General features: G+C 40.2%; 1 protein-coding gene across 5 annotated transcripts; it reads left to right on the top strand.

Annotated features, from left to right (window-relative positions):
- The first annotated feature begins 447 nt into the window (after positions 1-447).
- On the top strand, positions 448-18,592 carry PEX2 (peroxisomal biogenesis factor 2). Of its 5 annotated transcripts, none has more exons than XM_029923591.1 (4): positions 476-619; positions 2,979-3,007; positions 3,224-3,378; positions 15,535-18,592. In XM_029923591.1, exon 4 carries the CDS (start codon positions 15,552-15,554, stop codon positions 16,467-16,469), a length of 918 nt encoding a protein of 305 aa, XP_029779451.1. In that variant the 5' UTR covers positions 476-619; positions 2,979-3,007; positions 3,224-3,378; positions 15,535-15,551; the 3' UTR covers positions 16,470-18,592. The 5 variants fall into 5 exon arrangements, 4 of the variants coding, with proteins under 4 accessions (XP_029779451.1, XP_029779452.1, XP_029779450.1 ...); XM_029923592.1 differs by lacking the exon at positions 3,224-3,378 and adding an exon at positions 2,714-2,869; XR_003903179.1 differs by lacking the exons at positions 3,224-3,378; positions 15,535-18,592 and adding an exon at positions 9,218-10,920 and having other exon boundaries at positions 448-619.
- Positions 18,593-19,686: the final 1,094 nt, after the last annotated feature.

Here is a 19,686-nt window from a genome sequence, read left to right as displayed (position 1 = left end):
CACGCGCCGCTGAACTGCCCGGGCCCCCGAAACTGCCGCTCCCGCCCAGCCCAGCCCGGGGCTTCCCTCCCCCAGCGGCCGTCCCGCTGCGAGTCCTCCGCCCTGGGCTAGCCGGAGCCCGGCAGGCGTTGAGGCGCCCCGCTGCCACTCGGCGGCGCTTGTCCGGCGGCACGCCGCGCCGTCCGAGGGCAGGACAAATCCTGTCCTCGGAGAGCCCCGGCTTCCCCGCGGCCTCTTGACACAGAGGCCTCTCCCAGCGAGCGGCCCCGACCCGGGGCTGACGGGTCCGCGACTGTCCTGCCAATCAGATACGTCTTTCTCCGAATGGCCAGCCGACCAATCACCGCGCGCCTGTGTCTTCTTCGGCTCTTCGGCCCTTCGGCCCTTCGGGGCGCCGGCGTTCGCTGTTGCTGGGCCCTCCCCGGCTTTCCGCGAGGCTCCGAAGCTTAGTCCTCGTTGGTTTCATTTCCTCTTTTTTCTCAGACACTTCCGGGTCCTGCGTCGCTCCGGAAGCCCGCGAGTTCCGGAAGCCTGGGTAATCCAGGTTCTGCTAGGAGGCTTCCCAGAGAATGTTTCAGAGAAAGTTACGTGGAACGGGGGCGGTTCGCAGACTCGTAAGGTCAGTGTCTGCCGGAGAGAACCGGAGCGCAGTCCGCGGTCTTGGTTACAGCCGGGAGGGCGTGCAGTTTCGCGACCTTGTCGCCGTCGCCCTTAGCTTCAGGTTCCTTGCTTATTGGTTTCCAGTCGTCCTGGAAAAAGCAAAATCAAGTGTGATTTTTGAGAAAAGCATTGAAGCAAGCCCGGGCTCCTAAAAATAATCGTAGAATCGCACCCTTAAAAAGAAAGACAGACAGACAAACCCAGCTACACTTGAGTTCCTGGGGCTTCCACGAGGGGACTTTTTCTAAGACACTTCGAATCTTTTCCGCACCCTTGGCGGTGGTGAGATTTAACTCCTTATGAATGGCTTAAGAATTACGCAGTGTTCAAACTACTTATATCCTATGGTTCATGTAAACTGTTATATCTGGTGCAAAAATAAGTTGAGTATGCCTAAGTTTCTAACCTTTTGAAAGCTTGTGAACTTAGAAGTAGTTTTAATTTTCTTGGGGAGGAAGAGTTGTCGCCAATGTTCTTGCGTAATTGCTTGCCATGAATTTGTTATATTTAACGTTGATTTCTGATAACTGTGAGAATAATTGACATTTTGCTTCTGGTACTTAAAGTGAAAGTCATTGTTTCTTTACTTATTTCTTTAGGTCCCATTTCCCAGAACATCAAATTTAATTAAAGGGCTTTTCACAAAATCAGGTTGTTGAATGCTCACATTTAACACGTTCTGCTAGTCTGTGATGCCCCTTGAGAATTTTTTTGCTTAACAATTTCAGGTAATTACAGGGAGATTGAAACGTTATCCACACTACAGTTTACAGTCTAAACATCTTCCCCTAATGTATTAACTTTAGTTAACCCTGAACAAAATAGACTTGGGATGGCTGACTTTTTCACTTTATCTTCTCTCTGATCTGCCCACATTATCAATTACTTGTATCCAGAAACAGTAGAGTTTTAATGATCTTGAGTCAGAAGAAGATTGGTAAGAAAAGAGATAATGGAATTCTTTACAAAGTCAATAAAAGGAACTTTTATATATACATATTATATATTACATATATACGTTTATATATATGTATAGATCCCCCCTCCTCCCCTTAAAAAGAAGGAAGAAAATGGAAGTAACAGGACACAGTAAAGAGAATGCTAGACTAAGTCAAGAGAATTGAATGTTAGTCCTGACTCTGGTTCTGTTTGACCAGCCCTGCCTTGTGGCCTTATTCTCTTCATTTTTAGAAATTAGGGGTGTCAGTCAATCTGTGGCTTTAAATCTGTTCTGTAGAAGAATTTCTGTAGAAATTTCCTGGAGCCACACAGGGGACAGAGAAGGCAAGCCGACTCTCAGCTATATTTTACAAGAGCAGCTATTTTATGTGTTCTGTTTGAAAAACAATGTTTCAATTAAGAAGATTAAATTTATATCTTAGAGGAGATGATATGCATTTCCTTCTAGCATTAAGATTCTGTTTCTTAGGGTAATTTTTCATTTGTATCCAATGTGCATTCATTCGATTAGTACAGTTTTTTAAATAGTAAAAGATAAATTCATGATTAATTCATTTCTAAAAGCCACAAACATTTGTATTGTCTCATTGTTTAATAAGTACAAATTTCAAATTTAATTCTTCGTGATCAGAATCATAATTCTTTTTGTCTCTTCTTCCTACCCTTGTATTTTAATACACAATTTTTGCTTATTTTTGAAGTTCATTATAATCTTTGCAGTAGGGGACTGTGGGTATTTTGTGTTTTACATATTAAAGTAACTGAATCTTAAAGATATTAGCAGTGTTGCCCAACATGACATTACGAGTAAATTTACGCTTTGAGGACTAGTCCCGTATTTTCCTCAGAGCATCTAGTAATTTTAAATTGTCTTTCTCTTTTGCACTCCACTGAGCTCAAGTGCCTGTAGCACAAGGAAAATGTATGGCATATGCACAATCTTTATTTCTGGACAAAAGTTCTGCTCTGAATCACTTGCTCCTTTTTTTCCTTCCTTGATTATCTTGAGAAACTCCGAAGCAAATTGGATGTCCCCTTTATCTCTTTCCTGTGAAATGACAGCAGTTTCTAAACATTCCATGTTCCTCTTCAGTTCCTTTGGAATGTGGAAGAAACCTCTGGAGAAAAGCTCTGTCCTGCTCCATTTGCCCCATGTAATCCTGGCACTGCGAATACCAGCACTGTCATTTCTCTGCACGGAAGTGGAGGCGGGGAAAAGATGTCTAGCACACTCTGTCCTTCCTGGCGTGTACTGTTCATCAACTTGTCAACTTTTACCGTCTGAGAAATCTGAATATCCTTTTCTGTATTGCTTTTTATTCTATTTAATACATTTTCCTTTTTTTTTTTTTTCACAGCTCTTTCTTCTTAACTGCCTGTCAATAAGGTGAGATAAAATTTCATCCAAGTTGTCTTTTCTTCGTACAAACAAACAAAAAAACCCCAAGGGCTGTAGAGTAGTTCTGTTTTGATGATGCATAACCGTGCCCTTCTAGTAATAGAGGAATTGGCATGGCCTCTACTCTGCATCTAGTGTGTGTTCGTAACAGTTAAATGAAGGTTCACGCCTCACTTTTTTCACCCACATATTCTCTTTGTTCAGATTTGACATTCATCTCTTTGCATGGTTCTCTGACCACATGTATAGAGTCAGGAAGAGAGAACGGAGACAAGATGCAACCCGGGCAACTTCACCACATTCCTGTACTTTCGTTCCCCATTTTACAGTCCTGAGAGCTTGACTGGAAGTCTGGTTTTGTGAGTGATCATGAGGGGAAAAAATTTGCTTTGAGCTCTGTGGGATTGAATTTGTTCCAAGTTTACCACACATCCATACTACTTCCTAACTTCCTTTGTGTGTTCCACAGTTCCTCTCGTGTTTACCAGAAATGTACTGATTGTCAGTCTGACCTTAAACAGGTGGTTGATCTTCCCAAGCCTAACTTTTTTCTTCTTAAAATGGACATGATAGTATTTACTGTGTGGTGAGGATTAAATGAGATAAAGAAGGTAAAGAAAACATAATGCCTTGCATGTAATAATGTATCCCGTGATACTTCCCCCTTTTCTATTGCTAATAATACCTTTCTTCCTTTGTGGATATTTCCATATTGTCTTGCATGCCATAAAATATGCAATGCCAGTAATTTGAAAGTCATTTAAAATTCTCTTAGGTTCTAAAGCCTTTTTCTAAATGTATAGAGTACTTAAAGATCTGGTTGTTTCATGTGGCTCTTTGTTTATCCTTGGATTGTAATTTCTGCTGTAGTTCAGGCCTATGCTCTTAATAGTTCTTAGCCTTTAAAATAGCCCTATTTGCATGTCATGTTGTGCTCCTAAGGTGTTTATGTTCATCTTTTAGGCCTGTCACCACCTTGTCAGTCGAAGACACTAGTTGAGTGCATGTCTCTGCCATTTCTAGTTATGGGATTTTACACAAGTCAGCAAATCTCTCTCTCTGTGCTTTAGTTTCCTTGTTTTAAAACATAAATGATAAAAGAACCTCTTTGATTAATATTGTAAAGTTTAAATGATTTAATATTTAATTTTGCAGAGGATACTTAGCTATGGTAGTTCCTTATTAGCAGTTGATAACTGGCAAATGGTATATATTTACTACAGTAGTAAATTCATAAATTGGTAGGGAGTATCTTCTATAATGCTTTGCTATTTTTTTCTATGATTATGTCTTTGTCTCACATGTTCTGTTCTGATTTCTTTCTCTAGCCTTTTTCAAACTCATGTTCAACATTACTATTTCAGTAGTGGAAATGGCTGTTCTTTTGTTTTTTTCTTCCTCTTCCAAGCTTTCCTGAAACAGTTCCTATGAGGACTTGAGATAGGTAGACTTTTCATAGTTGATTTTTTTAAATTGGTTTTTTATATCTTTTAACTGCTAGAGAGTATAGTGTGGTAAAATGACTTGTCCAGGCACATAGCCTGCTGATGAACGCGGACTGAAATACAGAACTAATCAGAACCAGTTGAACTGTCTTTCCCCATATTCACTCAAACATCTGCTCTTTATTTTCACAACATGCTTTCTCTCTTGAAGACTCAAAAGTATCAACTTTCTGAAAGAAGAGATTATGAGTGCCATGCTTTTCTCTTAAAAATGTATTTGTAAAGCTAGGCCAAGGTATTGGAAATTCTGTTTTAAGGTTTGAAAAAAACAGGGAAACTTTTTTGCTAGTTTTAGGTACTTGAATAAGTACATCATGAATGTAATAGGGAGAGTACTCACTTGTGTACAGCTCACTGTGGTCTTGAAGATTGTAGTGTTTGAGTTGAGTTCCCTTTTCTTCCCAAATTTCTTTATATATATATATATATATGTATGTATGGCAAGTTACTTATCATTGTTCATCTTTTTGAGCAATTTGTGCTACTTTGGAGTTTATCCTTCAGATATATTTTAGAAACATATTGTTGAGTACTCATTACCACTCTTCAAAAGAAAAATCCTATTTGGATTTTGATGAGGATTACATTTAAGAGTAATTTAGAAGTCTATTGTCCACAACAGAATTTTTAAATTTCACATGTCTTGTCTGTACCCCAAAGATCACAGTTGGGATTTATAGCATTGGATATCTATAAACTATTGAAACTTAGTTTATATTTGATGAAAGAGAGGAACAACAGAATAGTGACAAGTCATTTAGCAGGCCTGTGGCAGAAGTGGGATTTGAACTTCTTCTTGTTGATTTCTAGGCCTATTCACAGTGCCAGAGGTCACAGTGTCCTAATGGATCTTAGTCATAGCTTTTTCCCTTTTGTTCATGTTTGAAATGTGTTCTGGGAATCGGTGTCCTGTTAAATCCCTCTTTGATGCATGTCCCATTTATGAGTATTGATTTCAATACAATGGACAGTAAATCTATCTGACTACACAAAGGAAATAAAATAGTAGGGTGTAGGTTCAAAACTTAAGATCTCCAGTTCTGGAACTTTATTCACATACCTTCATAATATGAAACCATTCATTTGCAATTTTTTCATACCTAAAAGGAAAAAAATGGATGTATTGTCGCATCCATTTTGATTACTAGAACCTTTAGGATAGTGTGGCACTGACGTTGTCATACTAAAAATTAGTTAGTTATTGTGGATCTGAGAAAGGATAGCCTAGCAGTGGGTGCATAGATGGTTTGATACCTTAGAGATTACTTGGGAATCACATGTTTCTGCTGACAGAGGTTACAGGACTGTAAATTTAAACGTAGAATTTTTATAGGCAGCATGCATTGACAAATATGCCTAATGGTAATACATCTAGTACTGAGAGTCTTGGAACAGGTCAATAATAATGTGTATATTGATAGCAGCAATGTAGGAGATGTTACTTGGTATTATAGCTAAAAATCCATGTTATCCCCTTAATCATAATTACATTAATATTGACAAGCCCTTGACAATACCCATATTATTATTGATAGATTTCTGTCAATAACAGGTTTTAAATAAAATATATTCATTCATAATTTGTACTATACTCAATAGAAACTCTGAAATACATCGGGAAAATTCTGCCTTCTTTAGTGAGATGCAATCATTTGTTTTGGTTTTGGAATGTGATTAGATGACAAAGTTTTATTTGGGGGAATGGAAAGCATGAAAGGATGAGTTATTTAAGGGATAAGCTCTTACTAAATGAATTTCGAGTTTTTTCTTTTTTCTTTTCTGTGAAAGAAAAGCAGTGTGACATGTCTAGTGATAAAATGTCAGCAGGAGACCTTTTTAATAGTTTGTAGTGTTAGATCATTTTGTCTTAAACATATTTATGTGACAGGTTAATCACACTAACCTGTAGATGCCATACTTTGCCTTGAGCATCTCTTTCACATACTCTTAACATAGAGTGTCCTTCACTAAACACATATTGTTTAGTGCCAATTATACTTTTAATTATTTTTATAAGTCTCTTTGCATGGCCATAAATGCATCCCCCTGAGTTGGCCCTTCAGATCTTAAATTAGTATAGTTTGGGAAGTGGGGATTGGGAAGGAAAAGAGTTATAGAATTGTGTATTAAAAGAATGAGACGTCATGGTAGAATAGGAAAAGGTATTGCCTGTTTTTGGCATTTCAGAAAAATCAATTTGAACTAAATCTGATGGTGTTTGTTTCAATGCTGAACAATCGTAGCTTATTAAAAAAAAAAAAGATTGTTTTGTATTTTTTTTTAACTATTCAAGTTGGAGCCTACTTTTGTGAACCTAGATATTAGACTACAAAAACCAATAAATGGGGATTGTTAAACCTTACTTAAATTAAATTTCTGAAAGTAAGTAGAAATAGATTGGCTATTAGTTGGGAATGGATAACAATCACTATACCAGAGCCAGGAAGGTACTAGTTTACCAAAAAAAGGTTGGGGTTTTTTGATTCAAAAATGTAAGGGTGCCATAATCTTCTTTTGATTTTGATTAGTTCTTGCATTACTTTAACTTGTTCAGAAAGTTATTAGCATCTCAGTTAAGGGCAGTTAAAGGCCTTGCATTGTTGCAGGAATCCTAAAACTGGTCTCTGAACTGCAGCCTTCATTTTCTTCAGCCTTACTGAATTCTGCTATGAGATTAATCTTTTAAAAATATATCTTGTTATGTCTCTTCTCTTCAGTGATTATTCATGTTTATGAAATCATTGCAGTTTCCTTAAAGTGGGCTTTTTGCAGTGGGTTAAGTCTTCAGCCAGGCTCTCCTGTCATAGCAGATGACTTGATTCTTTGCCTGTAGGTAACAAGCACAGCCACAGTGATGGGAATTAAATAGCCAAGGATGCAGCTCACGTTGGAACCCATCCCAACATCTCCCACATAAACTATGGCCAGGTTTCATGGCTTGCACATTTCTGGGGTTTGCGCAACTTGTTCTTGTGTCTTAAATGCCATTTTTTTGTTTGTTTTCTACCTGGAGAGTTTTGTGATCCTTCATAGATTCATTATATGCTTCAGAGATCAGTGGCTAGTCCTGGTCATAGTAACATCCTATTTCTTTAAAAATGCTTGAATAAAAGGAAGTTAACTGAGATTAACTTAAGTGTTTGGATTGAATTCCTGGTACCTAGAAAATTGCCTGGCATTTGGTGAGTGCCCAAAAACTGTTGGTTGAATTGAGCCACTTGTCAGAAAATTAGGATTCACAAAAACACTTCTGTTACATTATATTGAGAATAACTTTATGTGACTTTCAAAGGTATTTATGACATTTTTCAGTCATAAATGGGCAATTATTATTGTACAGCAGTGGAGGGAAGAGAAGTCTATAATCAGATTGATTGAATTTCTAGTTATTTCTGTGTTATCAGTTTCTTCTATTCCGGGGCCTTGCCCTTCCCTAAAGCCAACATTTCTAGAATAACTGTATCTGTGCAAAAGAGGAAGCAGAAAAGGAAGAGGAACATATTTTCATGTGTTGGTGATGAACCAGGGTTGGATGCCCATCTGGACTGTCTGTACCATGTCCTGTTCAGCAAAGCACCCTAGAGTCAGATATCAGTGTGCATTCCTAAAGCTTCCTTGCTTCTGTAAGGACGCAGGTCTGAATCAAACTGACTCCATGACAGGCTTCAAGTTTCCCCTGACCTTGGAGGCCTAGGGTTTCCCAGAATCACTAGACAATAAAAGGGCATAGATTGCTCAACCAGGGACCACCCTAGTAACACCCAATCAGAAGCGGCCAGCTAAAATGCTTAACATTTCTAAGGGCAGGCCTAGAGTTAGAAGCTATAGATAATCACTTATTGCTTAAGGCTAGTTACACCCTAGGTGAGGGTCCTGGGTCCTGGGTCCACTCTGTAATTGGTTAACACTCTAAATGTGATTGGGTCCCGCCAAAAGTAACACTCTGGACAATGTGTATGATTAAAGTTACTGCCAATGATGTTAGGCGATAATGATTGGATCACTGTAGCTGTGTCACGATTTCCTGTAACTCCCCCTTCCCAAAACCCGTAAAAGCCCTGCCCCGCTTTTGTTCGGGGCTCGCAGCACGGATCCACCGCGCTGGTGAAGTCTGTGAGCCTGAGTTTAGGCCCGGCCAGCCTAAGCCCGTAATAAAGCCCTTTGCTTTTGCATGCGTGACTCAGTCTCCCTGGCGTCTCTGGTTTTGGGGGACGATATTGAAATCTTAGGCATAACACTTCCAAACGATAGGTATTACCATATTGATGAGGGTTAAATAACCTAGGCATACCTAGGAGGTGTGACCCATCCCCATTCTCTCAGAATTTCCCCTCCATCATTTACTTTCAGATAAGATACAAGAGTGTGATGAGTTCCACTGAACCATGTCCCTGCCCCTTCTCGCCTAGTCACACATCATGGTGACATCATGTTCACTATTTAACTGCCACAATTACATTTTAATTTTATAGTCAGTATTTCCTGGAAAAAAAAATTTCTTGACCACAGGTTGGTTGAGGCATTAGTATGAGTAATAATGAAAATTTCAGTCATTTGAAATAAATTTGCCAAAAACAACTCAGAGTCTTTTTTCTTCTTATGCCCATCCCTAGCCAAAGAAGCAATAATATAGTAATAATAATACCTTCCAGTTTCCAAACCACTTGCATAACATTATCTGGTTTAATCTCAGCAACTTTGTGTGATGGCTGTTATTTCCAACTTTTTGAAGAATCCAAGGGCGATGACTTTTTTTTAAGATCACATAGCAAGTAAGTGACAAAGCTGGAACTTGAGCTTGGGTCTGATTGGTTTTAAATCTGATTTTTTTCTACCCTATCACAGTTGCCTGCATAGGAATATAGAGCATAGGAGGGGTATTCTACTTGAACTAACTATGATGTGTAGTGGACAGTGTCTGTTCTATGTTTACAACTAAAAGAAGTCACAAAAATGACTAAAATGTTGGAAAGTGAAACCTAAAACAAAAAATAGAGAAATTATTCATCTGGAAAACCAAAGGCTAAAGAACAGTTTAATGATAGTCTTTTGGTCCATTATGTAGGGAGGAGATCAAGCCCAGCTGTTCTTAATCTACACTGAGGCCAGGCCTGGGGAGAAAAAGAGGAAAGGGGGGGAAACATTAAACTGTAACAGAAGGGATAAGAAAGAATTTTTTTGATAATAAGGATTGTTAAATGTTGAATTGGTTAGAGAGTGTGTTGAGTCTCCTTTTCTGGCAGCCATTAAAAATTCCTGTCTTTGCTAAATGTTAAGTATGATTGCTCCAGAAATGAGGTATTTGAAATAGATGATTCTTCTGAGAAACCACTCCCTCTGACCAGTCTTTCAGTAAATATAAGTAAGGAACCTGGAGAGAGGTTCCCTCACCACCCAGTTCATCTGTATGTTCTCCTACAGTATTCAGTCAGTATACTGATTAACTACCAAACTACCCATTCCATTGTGCATAGATTCAACAAACATTTATTGAGCAGCTACAGTGAGCCCATCTTTGTGGTAAACTCTATAATTAATAACATATTCATCTACCACAGTGCAGAACTGACAATGACTCTAGTATTTCAAAATAACATAAATTGCCACAAGTGATTCTCTAACAATAAGCCATAGATTTCATCTGATACTCAACTGAAAAAAAATAATCCATCCAGTCCAATTTTGGGGGTGTGAGAGACGTAAGAAGAGGAATCTGGTAATGTTGGACTTGTATCCATGTCCAGTAAGGTCAGGGCTTTTCAAGGGTAATTTGACAATAAGAGAGGTTCCCTTACCTTGCTGACCACAGAATGTGAAATCTGGGTACAGAGTTGTAGCCACCATTACAGTAGAGAAGTCACATTTGCCATGTGCCCACATACTATGTATGAATGATTATAGAATTTTACATGAAGAAAACTGAGCTAGAAATCAGTCACTTTGTAGGTGGCGAGTGCTTTGAGCAAAAAGCATAAGATAAGGCACTTTTCCTTAACTGGTTCAGGGAAAGAAGATGCACTGACATGACAGAAATCACAGAACAGGTGGTTGAGAACTCAAGTGAGTGACACAGACCATTGCTGCCAGAGTTAAAGGGGGTGATAATAGGAGTTGGAGATAGTTATGAAGGTTTCACAAAAAATACTGAAGTAGAGTTGGAATGTGAATGGCAGAGAGTTGAGGGCAGTGGAGATAGTTGGGAGGGAAGGTAAGTGTTTTAGGTGCGTGAGAAAAGGCAGAGTCAGGACTGAAGGATGGCACGGAATTAAAGAGCTAGAGACAGAACTGGACTAGGTTAGGTCTGAGAGGTTTGTACTTTATCCCAGAAGTAATGATGAGGTAAGAAACAAATGATTTGGTAAGTGTAGGCAAAGAATTTTGTGGATTTTGGTTTGTTTATGGGGTTTTTTTTTTAAATTCTAGTTTATTTCTTCAATTACATAACTGATGGAAGTTAGAGAAAATTTGTAAACTGCAGAAAAAAGTGAAAAAAAATCTTATTTATTGATGATTTTTGCATGAATTTTGGAATTCTTTTTCTACTGAAATAACTTCAAAATATTAAATATATTGTCTTTGAGAACCTGTGATACCTTATACCTCTGTTACTACCCTAGTTGTTTACTTGCCTGCCACCCTTGCTAGACCTTGATTGGGGTCCTGACATGAGAACAAGGATTTTTTTTTAAATTTAAGTTTATTTTTTTATTTAGAGAGAAACAGTGAAAGAGAATTCCAAGCAGGCTCCTCACTGTCAGCACAGAGCTCAGTGCGAGGCTTGAACCCCTAAACCGTGAGATCATGAGCTCAGTCGAAATCAAGAGTTGGATACTTAACCGACTAAGCCACCCAGGCACCCTAAAATGTTTTGTTATCTCTGCATCCTAAGCACCTAGCCGGTCTAAGATGTATCAGTGGTCATAGAGTGTGGTCTCTAATCTCACCAAGATCTACTTTAACTGAAGAAAGAGAAAGCCAAGCACCGTGCAAGATTTGTAACATCCACTGTGAATGTAGGGATGAGAACTGAACTGAAATGAGTGAGAGGGCTGGCAGGCAGCACGGAGCTATATAGATGATAGATAGACCAAAAATTTACAAAGGTTGCTTTGGGGTGGACCAACCCAGTCATTCTCAGCATCACCAGGAAACTTGTTAGAAATGCAAATTCTTCACTCCCATTCTAGGCCTACTGAATCAGAAACTCTGGAAGTGAAATATTGCATTCTAAGAAATGCAGATGATCATGATGAACACTCAAGAGTGGAAACCACTAGCAGAGAAGAGCAGTGAGACTACAGGACTGACGTGAGCACCGCAGCATAGGAAGATTGGAAGCCCCAGGACGTAGGCGATGTCAGTGGGCATAACCATGGTAGCGTAGCTGGAACAGGAAAACTAGGAGATTATATTGTTAAAAAGAAAGCTGAGTGTTTTCTAAATGGACAGGATCTACTGATCTTGTTTAGTTCACTGCCTTCCTGATCTTAGCACTTAAGTAGAGTGCATAGATTTAAAACAGATTAGTCCTAGGACAGGGACCCCACACTCAAAATGTACACTCAGATTTTCTCTCCTAACCCCACACAACTGCCTACCCAACTCCAGCTGTTTCATGGAAGCCTCATATCTCTAAAACTACTTACTTTCCCTTCAAACCTATATCACTGCTTGTGTTTCCTCTTCCAGAGAATTGGGCTGCCATCCACTCAATTACTCCAGTCAGTTATTCTTGGCTTATTTCTCCCTAAATCATGTCAGTTCTACCTCTTCATAGCTTTAAAGATACCTGTTTTTCTCCAGCCCTTCTGATATCTTTATAATTTATACCATCATTATTTTCTCAATGATCACTTTAATAATCATTTAACAGCCATCTTAAGTGGTCTCTATGCCTCAGGTCTTTTCACCTTCAAATCCATTGTGAACGTGGCCAGAACAGGCTGTCAAAAATGCAACTTTGATTAGTTATTTTCTTAAAACTATTCAGTGACTTCCCATTAACATTTTGATACAATACAACCTCCCCAACTTGGCTGTTAGGGCCTTTACCATTGGTCTCCTTTCCTTTCCAGCCTCTTGTCCGTGCACCTTCAGGCCTTGTCACCTGCTCACCCTTTCCTTGGAATGGCATTCTCCCCTTCCTCTACCGTGCTGACACTGCTAATCTTTCAGGTAGCTGCTTAGATGGTACCTCTCCAGGAAGCCTTCTCTCACCTTCTGAGGTCTAGTGTTAAGAATAATGCCCTGAGTTGCCCCTTGCATATCACTCATTGCACCTTACTGTTATTGCCCATTTATTATTTTATATAGCACGCTCTTCCCAGCCCCCCACCACACTACGTCATAGTCTCCGCAGGGATTGAGACTGTTGTCAGTTCTACCATTACATCACGAGCTCTGACACGTTACCTGGTAAATAGCAGATGTACAACAAACATGTTGAAGTAGATAATAATCAACAATCTGGACATGGTCATTTGAAATCATTTTGAAGGCTAATGGGTAGAAATTTGTCTTTCCTATCTTCACCTACCCCTGACTTTATCCTATTCATCTAGTATGTGTAACTTATATTTTGTGTTCCAGGCACTATGTGAGTTGTGAAGACTCAACCGTGACAAGACTCAGTCTTCGCCACAGGCTGCATCCTCTAGTGTAGGAAACAGACAGTTTAAAACTAGTGTGTGTGTGGTACATAAAGGCCAAGAAAGTAGAAGAACAGAGTGCTAAGGGAACAGCTAGAAAGGGACCAACCCCAATTTGGGGAGTCAAGAGGAAGTGATGCATAAGCCATTACTTGAAAATTTAGTACTTAAAAACTGAAAACTGAGTTTTTCAATTAAAAAACAGGAACATACTGTTCCAGATGGAGGAAACAGACCATAAATGTTTACTAGGGAACTAGAGAAGGGGACATCTTATGACTGTGGGTCATAAGATTGTGTGTTCAAAAGACTTCAGTGTGGGAAATGCACTGAAAAAGCTAAAAGGTAGGATGGACCAATCATATGTAATCCAGCAAAGAGATGGGGGCAGCCAGAATTTAGGAGGAGGCTTACAGGGGGAAGAGTAGTGAATGGATGAGAAAGATATTTGGGGCAAAGAGCAGACCTTGAGGACTGATTAGATTTGTAGAGCAGAAAGGGAACTCTGTCTTAACCCTCTTCTTTTCCTGTAGTTCATGGCTAGTATTAAGCAAGGGTTTTATAGAACTTGCAGCAAATCCCCCCCCTGCCGTACGTAGCTCTAGGCTGTGGAATTTTCAGGGAGCTGCAGGAAGGGAGCAGAGGTGAGATCACCCCACAAGGCAGATGACGTGGGATAGAAGTATTCCTGTCAAATATCTGGTTTGGGAAGAAAGCAGCACTACACAACCTGTTATTTAATAGGCACTTTTGTTTTCTGTGCCTGAACTTGCAAAGCATGTAGTCTTCTGCCACTGAGTCATCTAGGACCCGTGAATAATTTTAACACATCCCTCTTAAAAACCTTTGTAATTGTCAAAATAAACAAACAAACCTCTTTATTTGTCAAAGATATTCCCTCTTTCAAGAGGTACAAACTCTATAGTAGGCTATACCTTTTAGTCGTTTAACTCCTAGCAAATTACATTTAAGTTTTTAGTAAAAATCATAAATAGAATTTGAAAGGACTTTAGAGGTCAGTTTATCTGGGCCCTCAATTTTGTAAGTGAAAAAATAAAGCAGAGCTTAGGTACAGTGACTTGTCCAAGGTCACCACTGCCACACCATTGGTGACAGTGCACTTCAGTGGGACACTTCCCTCTCTCGGTAACCTAGTGTTCTGTTAGTTCACCAGGCCCTTTAAGGCCCAGCAGCCATGCGTGATCCAGCTCCATGTGTTCAGGGCTCGTTTGAGAAATAGATTGCTTGTTATAGTTGATTGACCAGTTCTTTAATAGGAAGTAAAGTGTCTGAAGTGGTCTGTCCACTCGTTGACAACAGCAGCCACTGAGTGGCTTGTACGTAATAGGCATTTAATAAGTCCGTCATACCTAGCTAACTACTAATCAGCTTTTTCTGTTTCTATAAGGGATTTTTGTCCCCTTAGCACCAATATGATTCTTTAGTGTATGTGTAAAATGGTCCTAGTATATATTTTTACATCATAGTTTTCTTAGAAAACTGTATGGGGGTGCCTGGGTGGCTCAGTTGGTTGAGTGTCCGACTTTGGCTCAGGGCATGATCTCACAGTTCATGATTTAGAGCCCCACATTAGGCTCACTGCTATCAGCAGAACCTGCTTCAGGTTCTTTTCCCCCTCTCTCTCTACGCTCCCCTACTCACATGCTCTCTCTCAAAAATAATCGTTAGGAAAAACCACTATGTGATATGTACCTTCTTAGTATCTTACCTTCTTAATAATTTAACAGCATTTCTGCACTCATGTTGCTTTGTGCTATATTTATTTTCTACAGTAGTGTGATAGGGTAATAAACCCTGATTGTGCGTTTAATTTCGTCTCCTAACTTCCTATATGGATATAAGACGTATTTCAGAAAGACGAAATGACTTCTTAAAAAATATGCCTTTGGAGTTAGCAGAGTGCTGGCCGTTAAAGTGGGGTCTTGACTTACCATCTGTTGGAATGTTCCATAGAATTCACTGTATTTATTAGGTTCATGTATTTCTCCATTACTCATGTTATTATTTAGCTTCATCACTGTTAGCATCAGGATTTTATGATCTCCCTCCTGAAATATCTGACCAAGGAGACTACTTGGAGGTAATTTGTGGAGAAAAGTTGCAACTTGCTACACCAGTTATTCCTTTGATGAGGAGGATCCAAAAAGGGAAAAAAAAAGCGAGGAAAAGAACAAAAGGGGAAAGGAGAGAGGGAAGAAGGTTGCAGTAAGAGGTGCTGTTGGACACCTGCCCCCACCTGTGGACCCTGGCTCCTTGGTGTAGCACAGGTGCAGACTTGTAAGTTGTGGAGATGGTACGAGCTTGCAAACGTCTGATGTTCCCTAATTGTACTTTACCCTAGAGACCTTCGGAGATGACATGGCTTCGGGAGAAGAGAACACGAAGAGGATAAGTAGAGTGCTAAGAATCAGTCAGTTGGATGCGCTTGAACTAAACAAGGCCCTAGAGCAGCTGGTTTGGTCCCAGTTTACTCAGTGCCTTCATGGATTTCAGCCAGGGCTGTTGGCCCGCTTTGAACCAGAGGCAAAAGCGTTCCTGTGGCTCTTCTTGTGGCGCTTCACCATCTACTCTAAAAATGCCACCGTGGGACAGTCCGTTTTGAATATGCAGTACAAAAACGACTTTTCCCCGAAGCTGAGGTACCAGCCCCCGAGCAGGAATCAGAAGCTGTGGTACGCTGTGTGCACAGTCGGTGGCACGTGGTTGGAGGAGCGCTGCTACGACCTGTTTCGAAACCGCCATGTGGCGTCTTTTGGGAAAGCCAGGCGGTGTGTGAACATCGTGGTTGGACTTTTGAAATTAGGTGGGCTGATTAATTTCCTGGTGTTCCTTCAGAGGGGCAAGTTTGCAACCTTGACAGAACGTCTCCTAGGCATTCGTTCTGTATTTTGCAAGCCCCAAAGCGTACGTGAGGTTGGCTTTGAGTATACGAATAGAGAACTTCTCTGGCATGGTTTTGCGGAGTTTCTGATTTTTCTCTTACCACTTATTAATATCCAGAAGTTGAAAGCTAAGTTATCCTCGTGGCACATTCCTCTGACTGGCGCTCCTGACGGTGACAGTACATTAGCCACCGGTGGCAAACAGTGTTCTCTGTGTGGGGAGTGGCCCACCATGCCTCACACCATAGGATGTGAGCATGTCTTCTGCTACTACTGTGTTAAGAGTAGTTTCTTATTTGACATGTACTTTACGTGTCCTAAGTGTGGCACAGAGGTACACAGTCTGCAGCCACTGAAATCAGGCATTGAGATGTCAGAAGTGAATGCTCTATAGAAACTAAGACTGTCTTCTGAGGAAAACTGTATTGTGTTTAAGTCCTTAATATTAGCCATGCTAAGCATACCATTTAGGTGTTTTTATGAGGGGAGGTGCTTCTCGGCCACCGTCTTCTGTTCCTTTCCAGGCACGACTAAATTCTAATCACTAGAAACCACAGGATTCTAAATACATTATGTAAACAGTAATGTATTACTTTCTTTAAATCATTGCATTCAATTTTTTATGTGGAAAGGAATGGACAGTTTTTGTCAGAATACTAAAAAGGCTCTTTCATTTTGCTACTCCCTGAAAAGAGGTTAGATTCTAAAACAATTTTGGAGACTCTGGGGTGAGTGTGTATTTATTTTCAGAAATGGCGTTGTAATGTCTTAATCTGACAAAGATAAAGCCTTGTGGTCTTAAACCTTGGGGTCTGATGCCCCCGTTGTAATTTTAAGCTTTTCTCTAAAACCTGCTTGTAAGGGCTTTGCCTGGCTGCAGTCTCAGGCAAAGTAAAGGCCACCAGAAGCTCCAGACTGATGTTCTGCCGGCCTCTGGTCTGGCTGGAGTGAGGCTTCCTGCCTGATAGTCGTAGCTAAGTCTAGGACTCAGGGTCATTGGTCTGTCTGGGACTATGCCCACATTTGTGAGCCAGGATAGAAGACTGCTCTGGATCACTCCTGTGTGGGTGACATTCTCACGTGTGCCACATGGACCCGTAGTGGGAGAGTAGGCAGTTCACTGAGGTGCCTGTGAGGGAACTGAGGACGATGCATAGGTAAAGACAACAGATCCCTATTTGCCTTTTTTTACCTACAGTCTGCATACAGTCTATAAGGACATAACCGAGTGATTAACTTATTAGATTGCAGATTTGAAAGGATTAAATAAAGTCAACACATTTTGTTACCAACAATTTTGTTACAGTGTTATTTTGGTAAAGTGTATTCTGAGTAGATGCCCATACTATTGTAATTTTAGCATGAAAATAGTATTTTACATGTATGCTAACTGATAGAGTTGTCAATATTATGGGAGTTTTATGTTTTTCTACAGACACTAATGGCCGTACAGTTTATTTGTTTAATTTTTTATTGTTCTTTAATATCTCCCACCTCACTGATTAACCACACGGGGTCAGGGGGTATGACTGCTCTGCTCATCACTGGATAACCAGAGCCTACCTCTCCTAGTGCCAGGGTACCAGTAGAGAGACATTCTGCTAGTTGAATATCACAGACTGGGTTTTGCAGAAGCAGATGTTGCAAGGGTTTTTAAAAAAGTACATTGGCCTGGATTGCGCCAAAGTAGTCAGGTCCTCTTACCTACGCCTCTGGGTCACTGGCCATGGGCTTCTCTGCAGCTGAGGCAGCCTGCTGACCCCACCCCCTAGCTGGGCAACAGATCTGTCCTGAGAGGAGCTGGGTGTCCAGCCTAGTGTTTACCGCATTTAGCACTGTCTCTCCATTGTTTTTCCTTGTAGTTTTCCATTTTTGTTTTTCTTGCTTGGAAGCATACAAACATCACACTAATGGCAGTGTTCAACTTAAAACCATTGGGCTTATTATTGACTTGTGCACTCAAGTGCCGCTTCAGGGAACTCCCACTCACTGCAGAGACCTAGGCCTGCTGGCTAAGACACTCTGACAGTCCCTGACTCCGTTCAGTCCCTGCCTCCCTGTGCACTGCCACGAGACTCACTTTAACACTGGTGCTTCCTCCCTGGTGGTCTCAGGGCTCCAGGTGCAGTATAACTGGGTCATATTTAGCTGCGTGATCTATTTCTGCTTTAGCCTCAAGAACCTAACTATCAGCTATGAGTCTCTTCCCTTGGGAAAACAAAAACTTTTACACTAACATTGTTTTTCCTCTCCTATGTAACTTGTTCTCAAATCAGATTTGCTCCTTGTGTATATAATGTATCCGGTTGCTTCAGTGATCATATCTAAAATATATACCAGTCAAAGCTAACCCAAGGCATGTTCTGCTCCCTTGCTCCCAACACCCCCGCCTCAGATCTCGTTCTTTAATTCCTCTAAGATTCACCTTGATCGCCCTGTGAAATGGATATTCAGTAATGTCTACCTTTCAGGACTCCTTGACGGGAAATAAAAATAAGATCATTCTTTTAAAAATTACTTACTAAGCCCCTATAGGCATTGTTCTATACTCAGAAATTCACTCATAAATAAAAACCACTACTCTCATAGAGTTTACATTCATGGAGGAATAACAGACAATACATACGTGTGGAAGATCATTTCAGATGTTGGAAGTACTCTGAAGAATAAAAGAAAACAGGCTAAGGAGTGGAGAGTACAAGGGATGCTGTTTTATACTGACTACCCATGGAAGGCCTCTCTGAAGAACTGAAGTTTGAAAAGACATCGGAATGAGCTGAGAGAAAAAGCCAAGTGGAGAGGTGCCAGCATAAAGATACGGCAGGTGCCGAAGCGCGTAGATGAGAGTCCACTCCTGGTTGAGGAACAGTAAGCAATGAGTGACAAGAGAGAGGTAGGAGATGAGTGAGGTGAAGGGGCCCAGGGGCAAGCCAGAAAGGCCATGGGAAAAAAAAAATCTGGATATATTCTAAGTACAAGGAAGTCACTGAAAGATTTTAAGAAGTGAAGTTAGAAGTTCAGAGTTTTAAAGGATCCCTGTGATTAAATATGAGTAAAAGCCAGAAAACCTAGTCAAAGTCTACAGCAAATAATTGTTTGGTATGAACAATGGTTATCATTATTTCCATTAGGTTTGTGGTTCTGTAACTGTGTCACTATCTGAAATGGTCAGCAGCCTGGAAGTAAACAAAGCTGTGGGAAACCAAAATATATTTTCATGGATTCCACACAGCAAAGCTCTACTCAAGCTATTTCCTTGAGACCCCATTTGGCAGCTGCTTTACCGTGAATAGAGTTCTAGTTAACTTTCAACAACAGCCTGAAAAACAGTTAAGAGGAATGGAGAAAACTGACGAAAGCAAGTGTGTTAACAGTAATAAATAATAAAAAACTTGAACAAAAACTTAAACAATGAACAACCACCAAAAAAAGCCTACAATCTGGTGACAGAGCAGAGACACATAGGCTCTGAGGACCAAATGAATAATTAAAATAGTTTTTAAAAATGACCTTAAATCATTAATAAAGTATACATTATATTCTGTATAATTTGGGTAAGACGGCAGGGGCATTAGTATTGTATTTGAGGACGCCTTCAAATTATGTTGGCA

The sequence above is a fragment of the Suricata suricatta genome, chromosome 15 (assembly GCF_006229205.1).
Source record: "Suricata suricatta isolate VVHF042 chromosome 15, meerkat_22Aug2017_6uvM2_HiC, whole genome shotgun sequence".
NCBI classification, from domain to species: Eukaryota; Metazoa; Chordata; class Mammalia; order Carnivora; family Herpestidae; genus Suricata; species Suricata suricatta.
The sequence above is the reverse complement of the archived record's forward strand: the minus strand, read 5'-3'. Positions and strand labels throughout refer to the sequence as shown.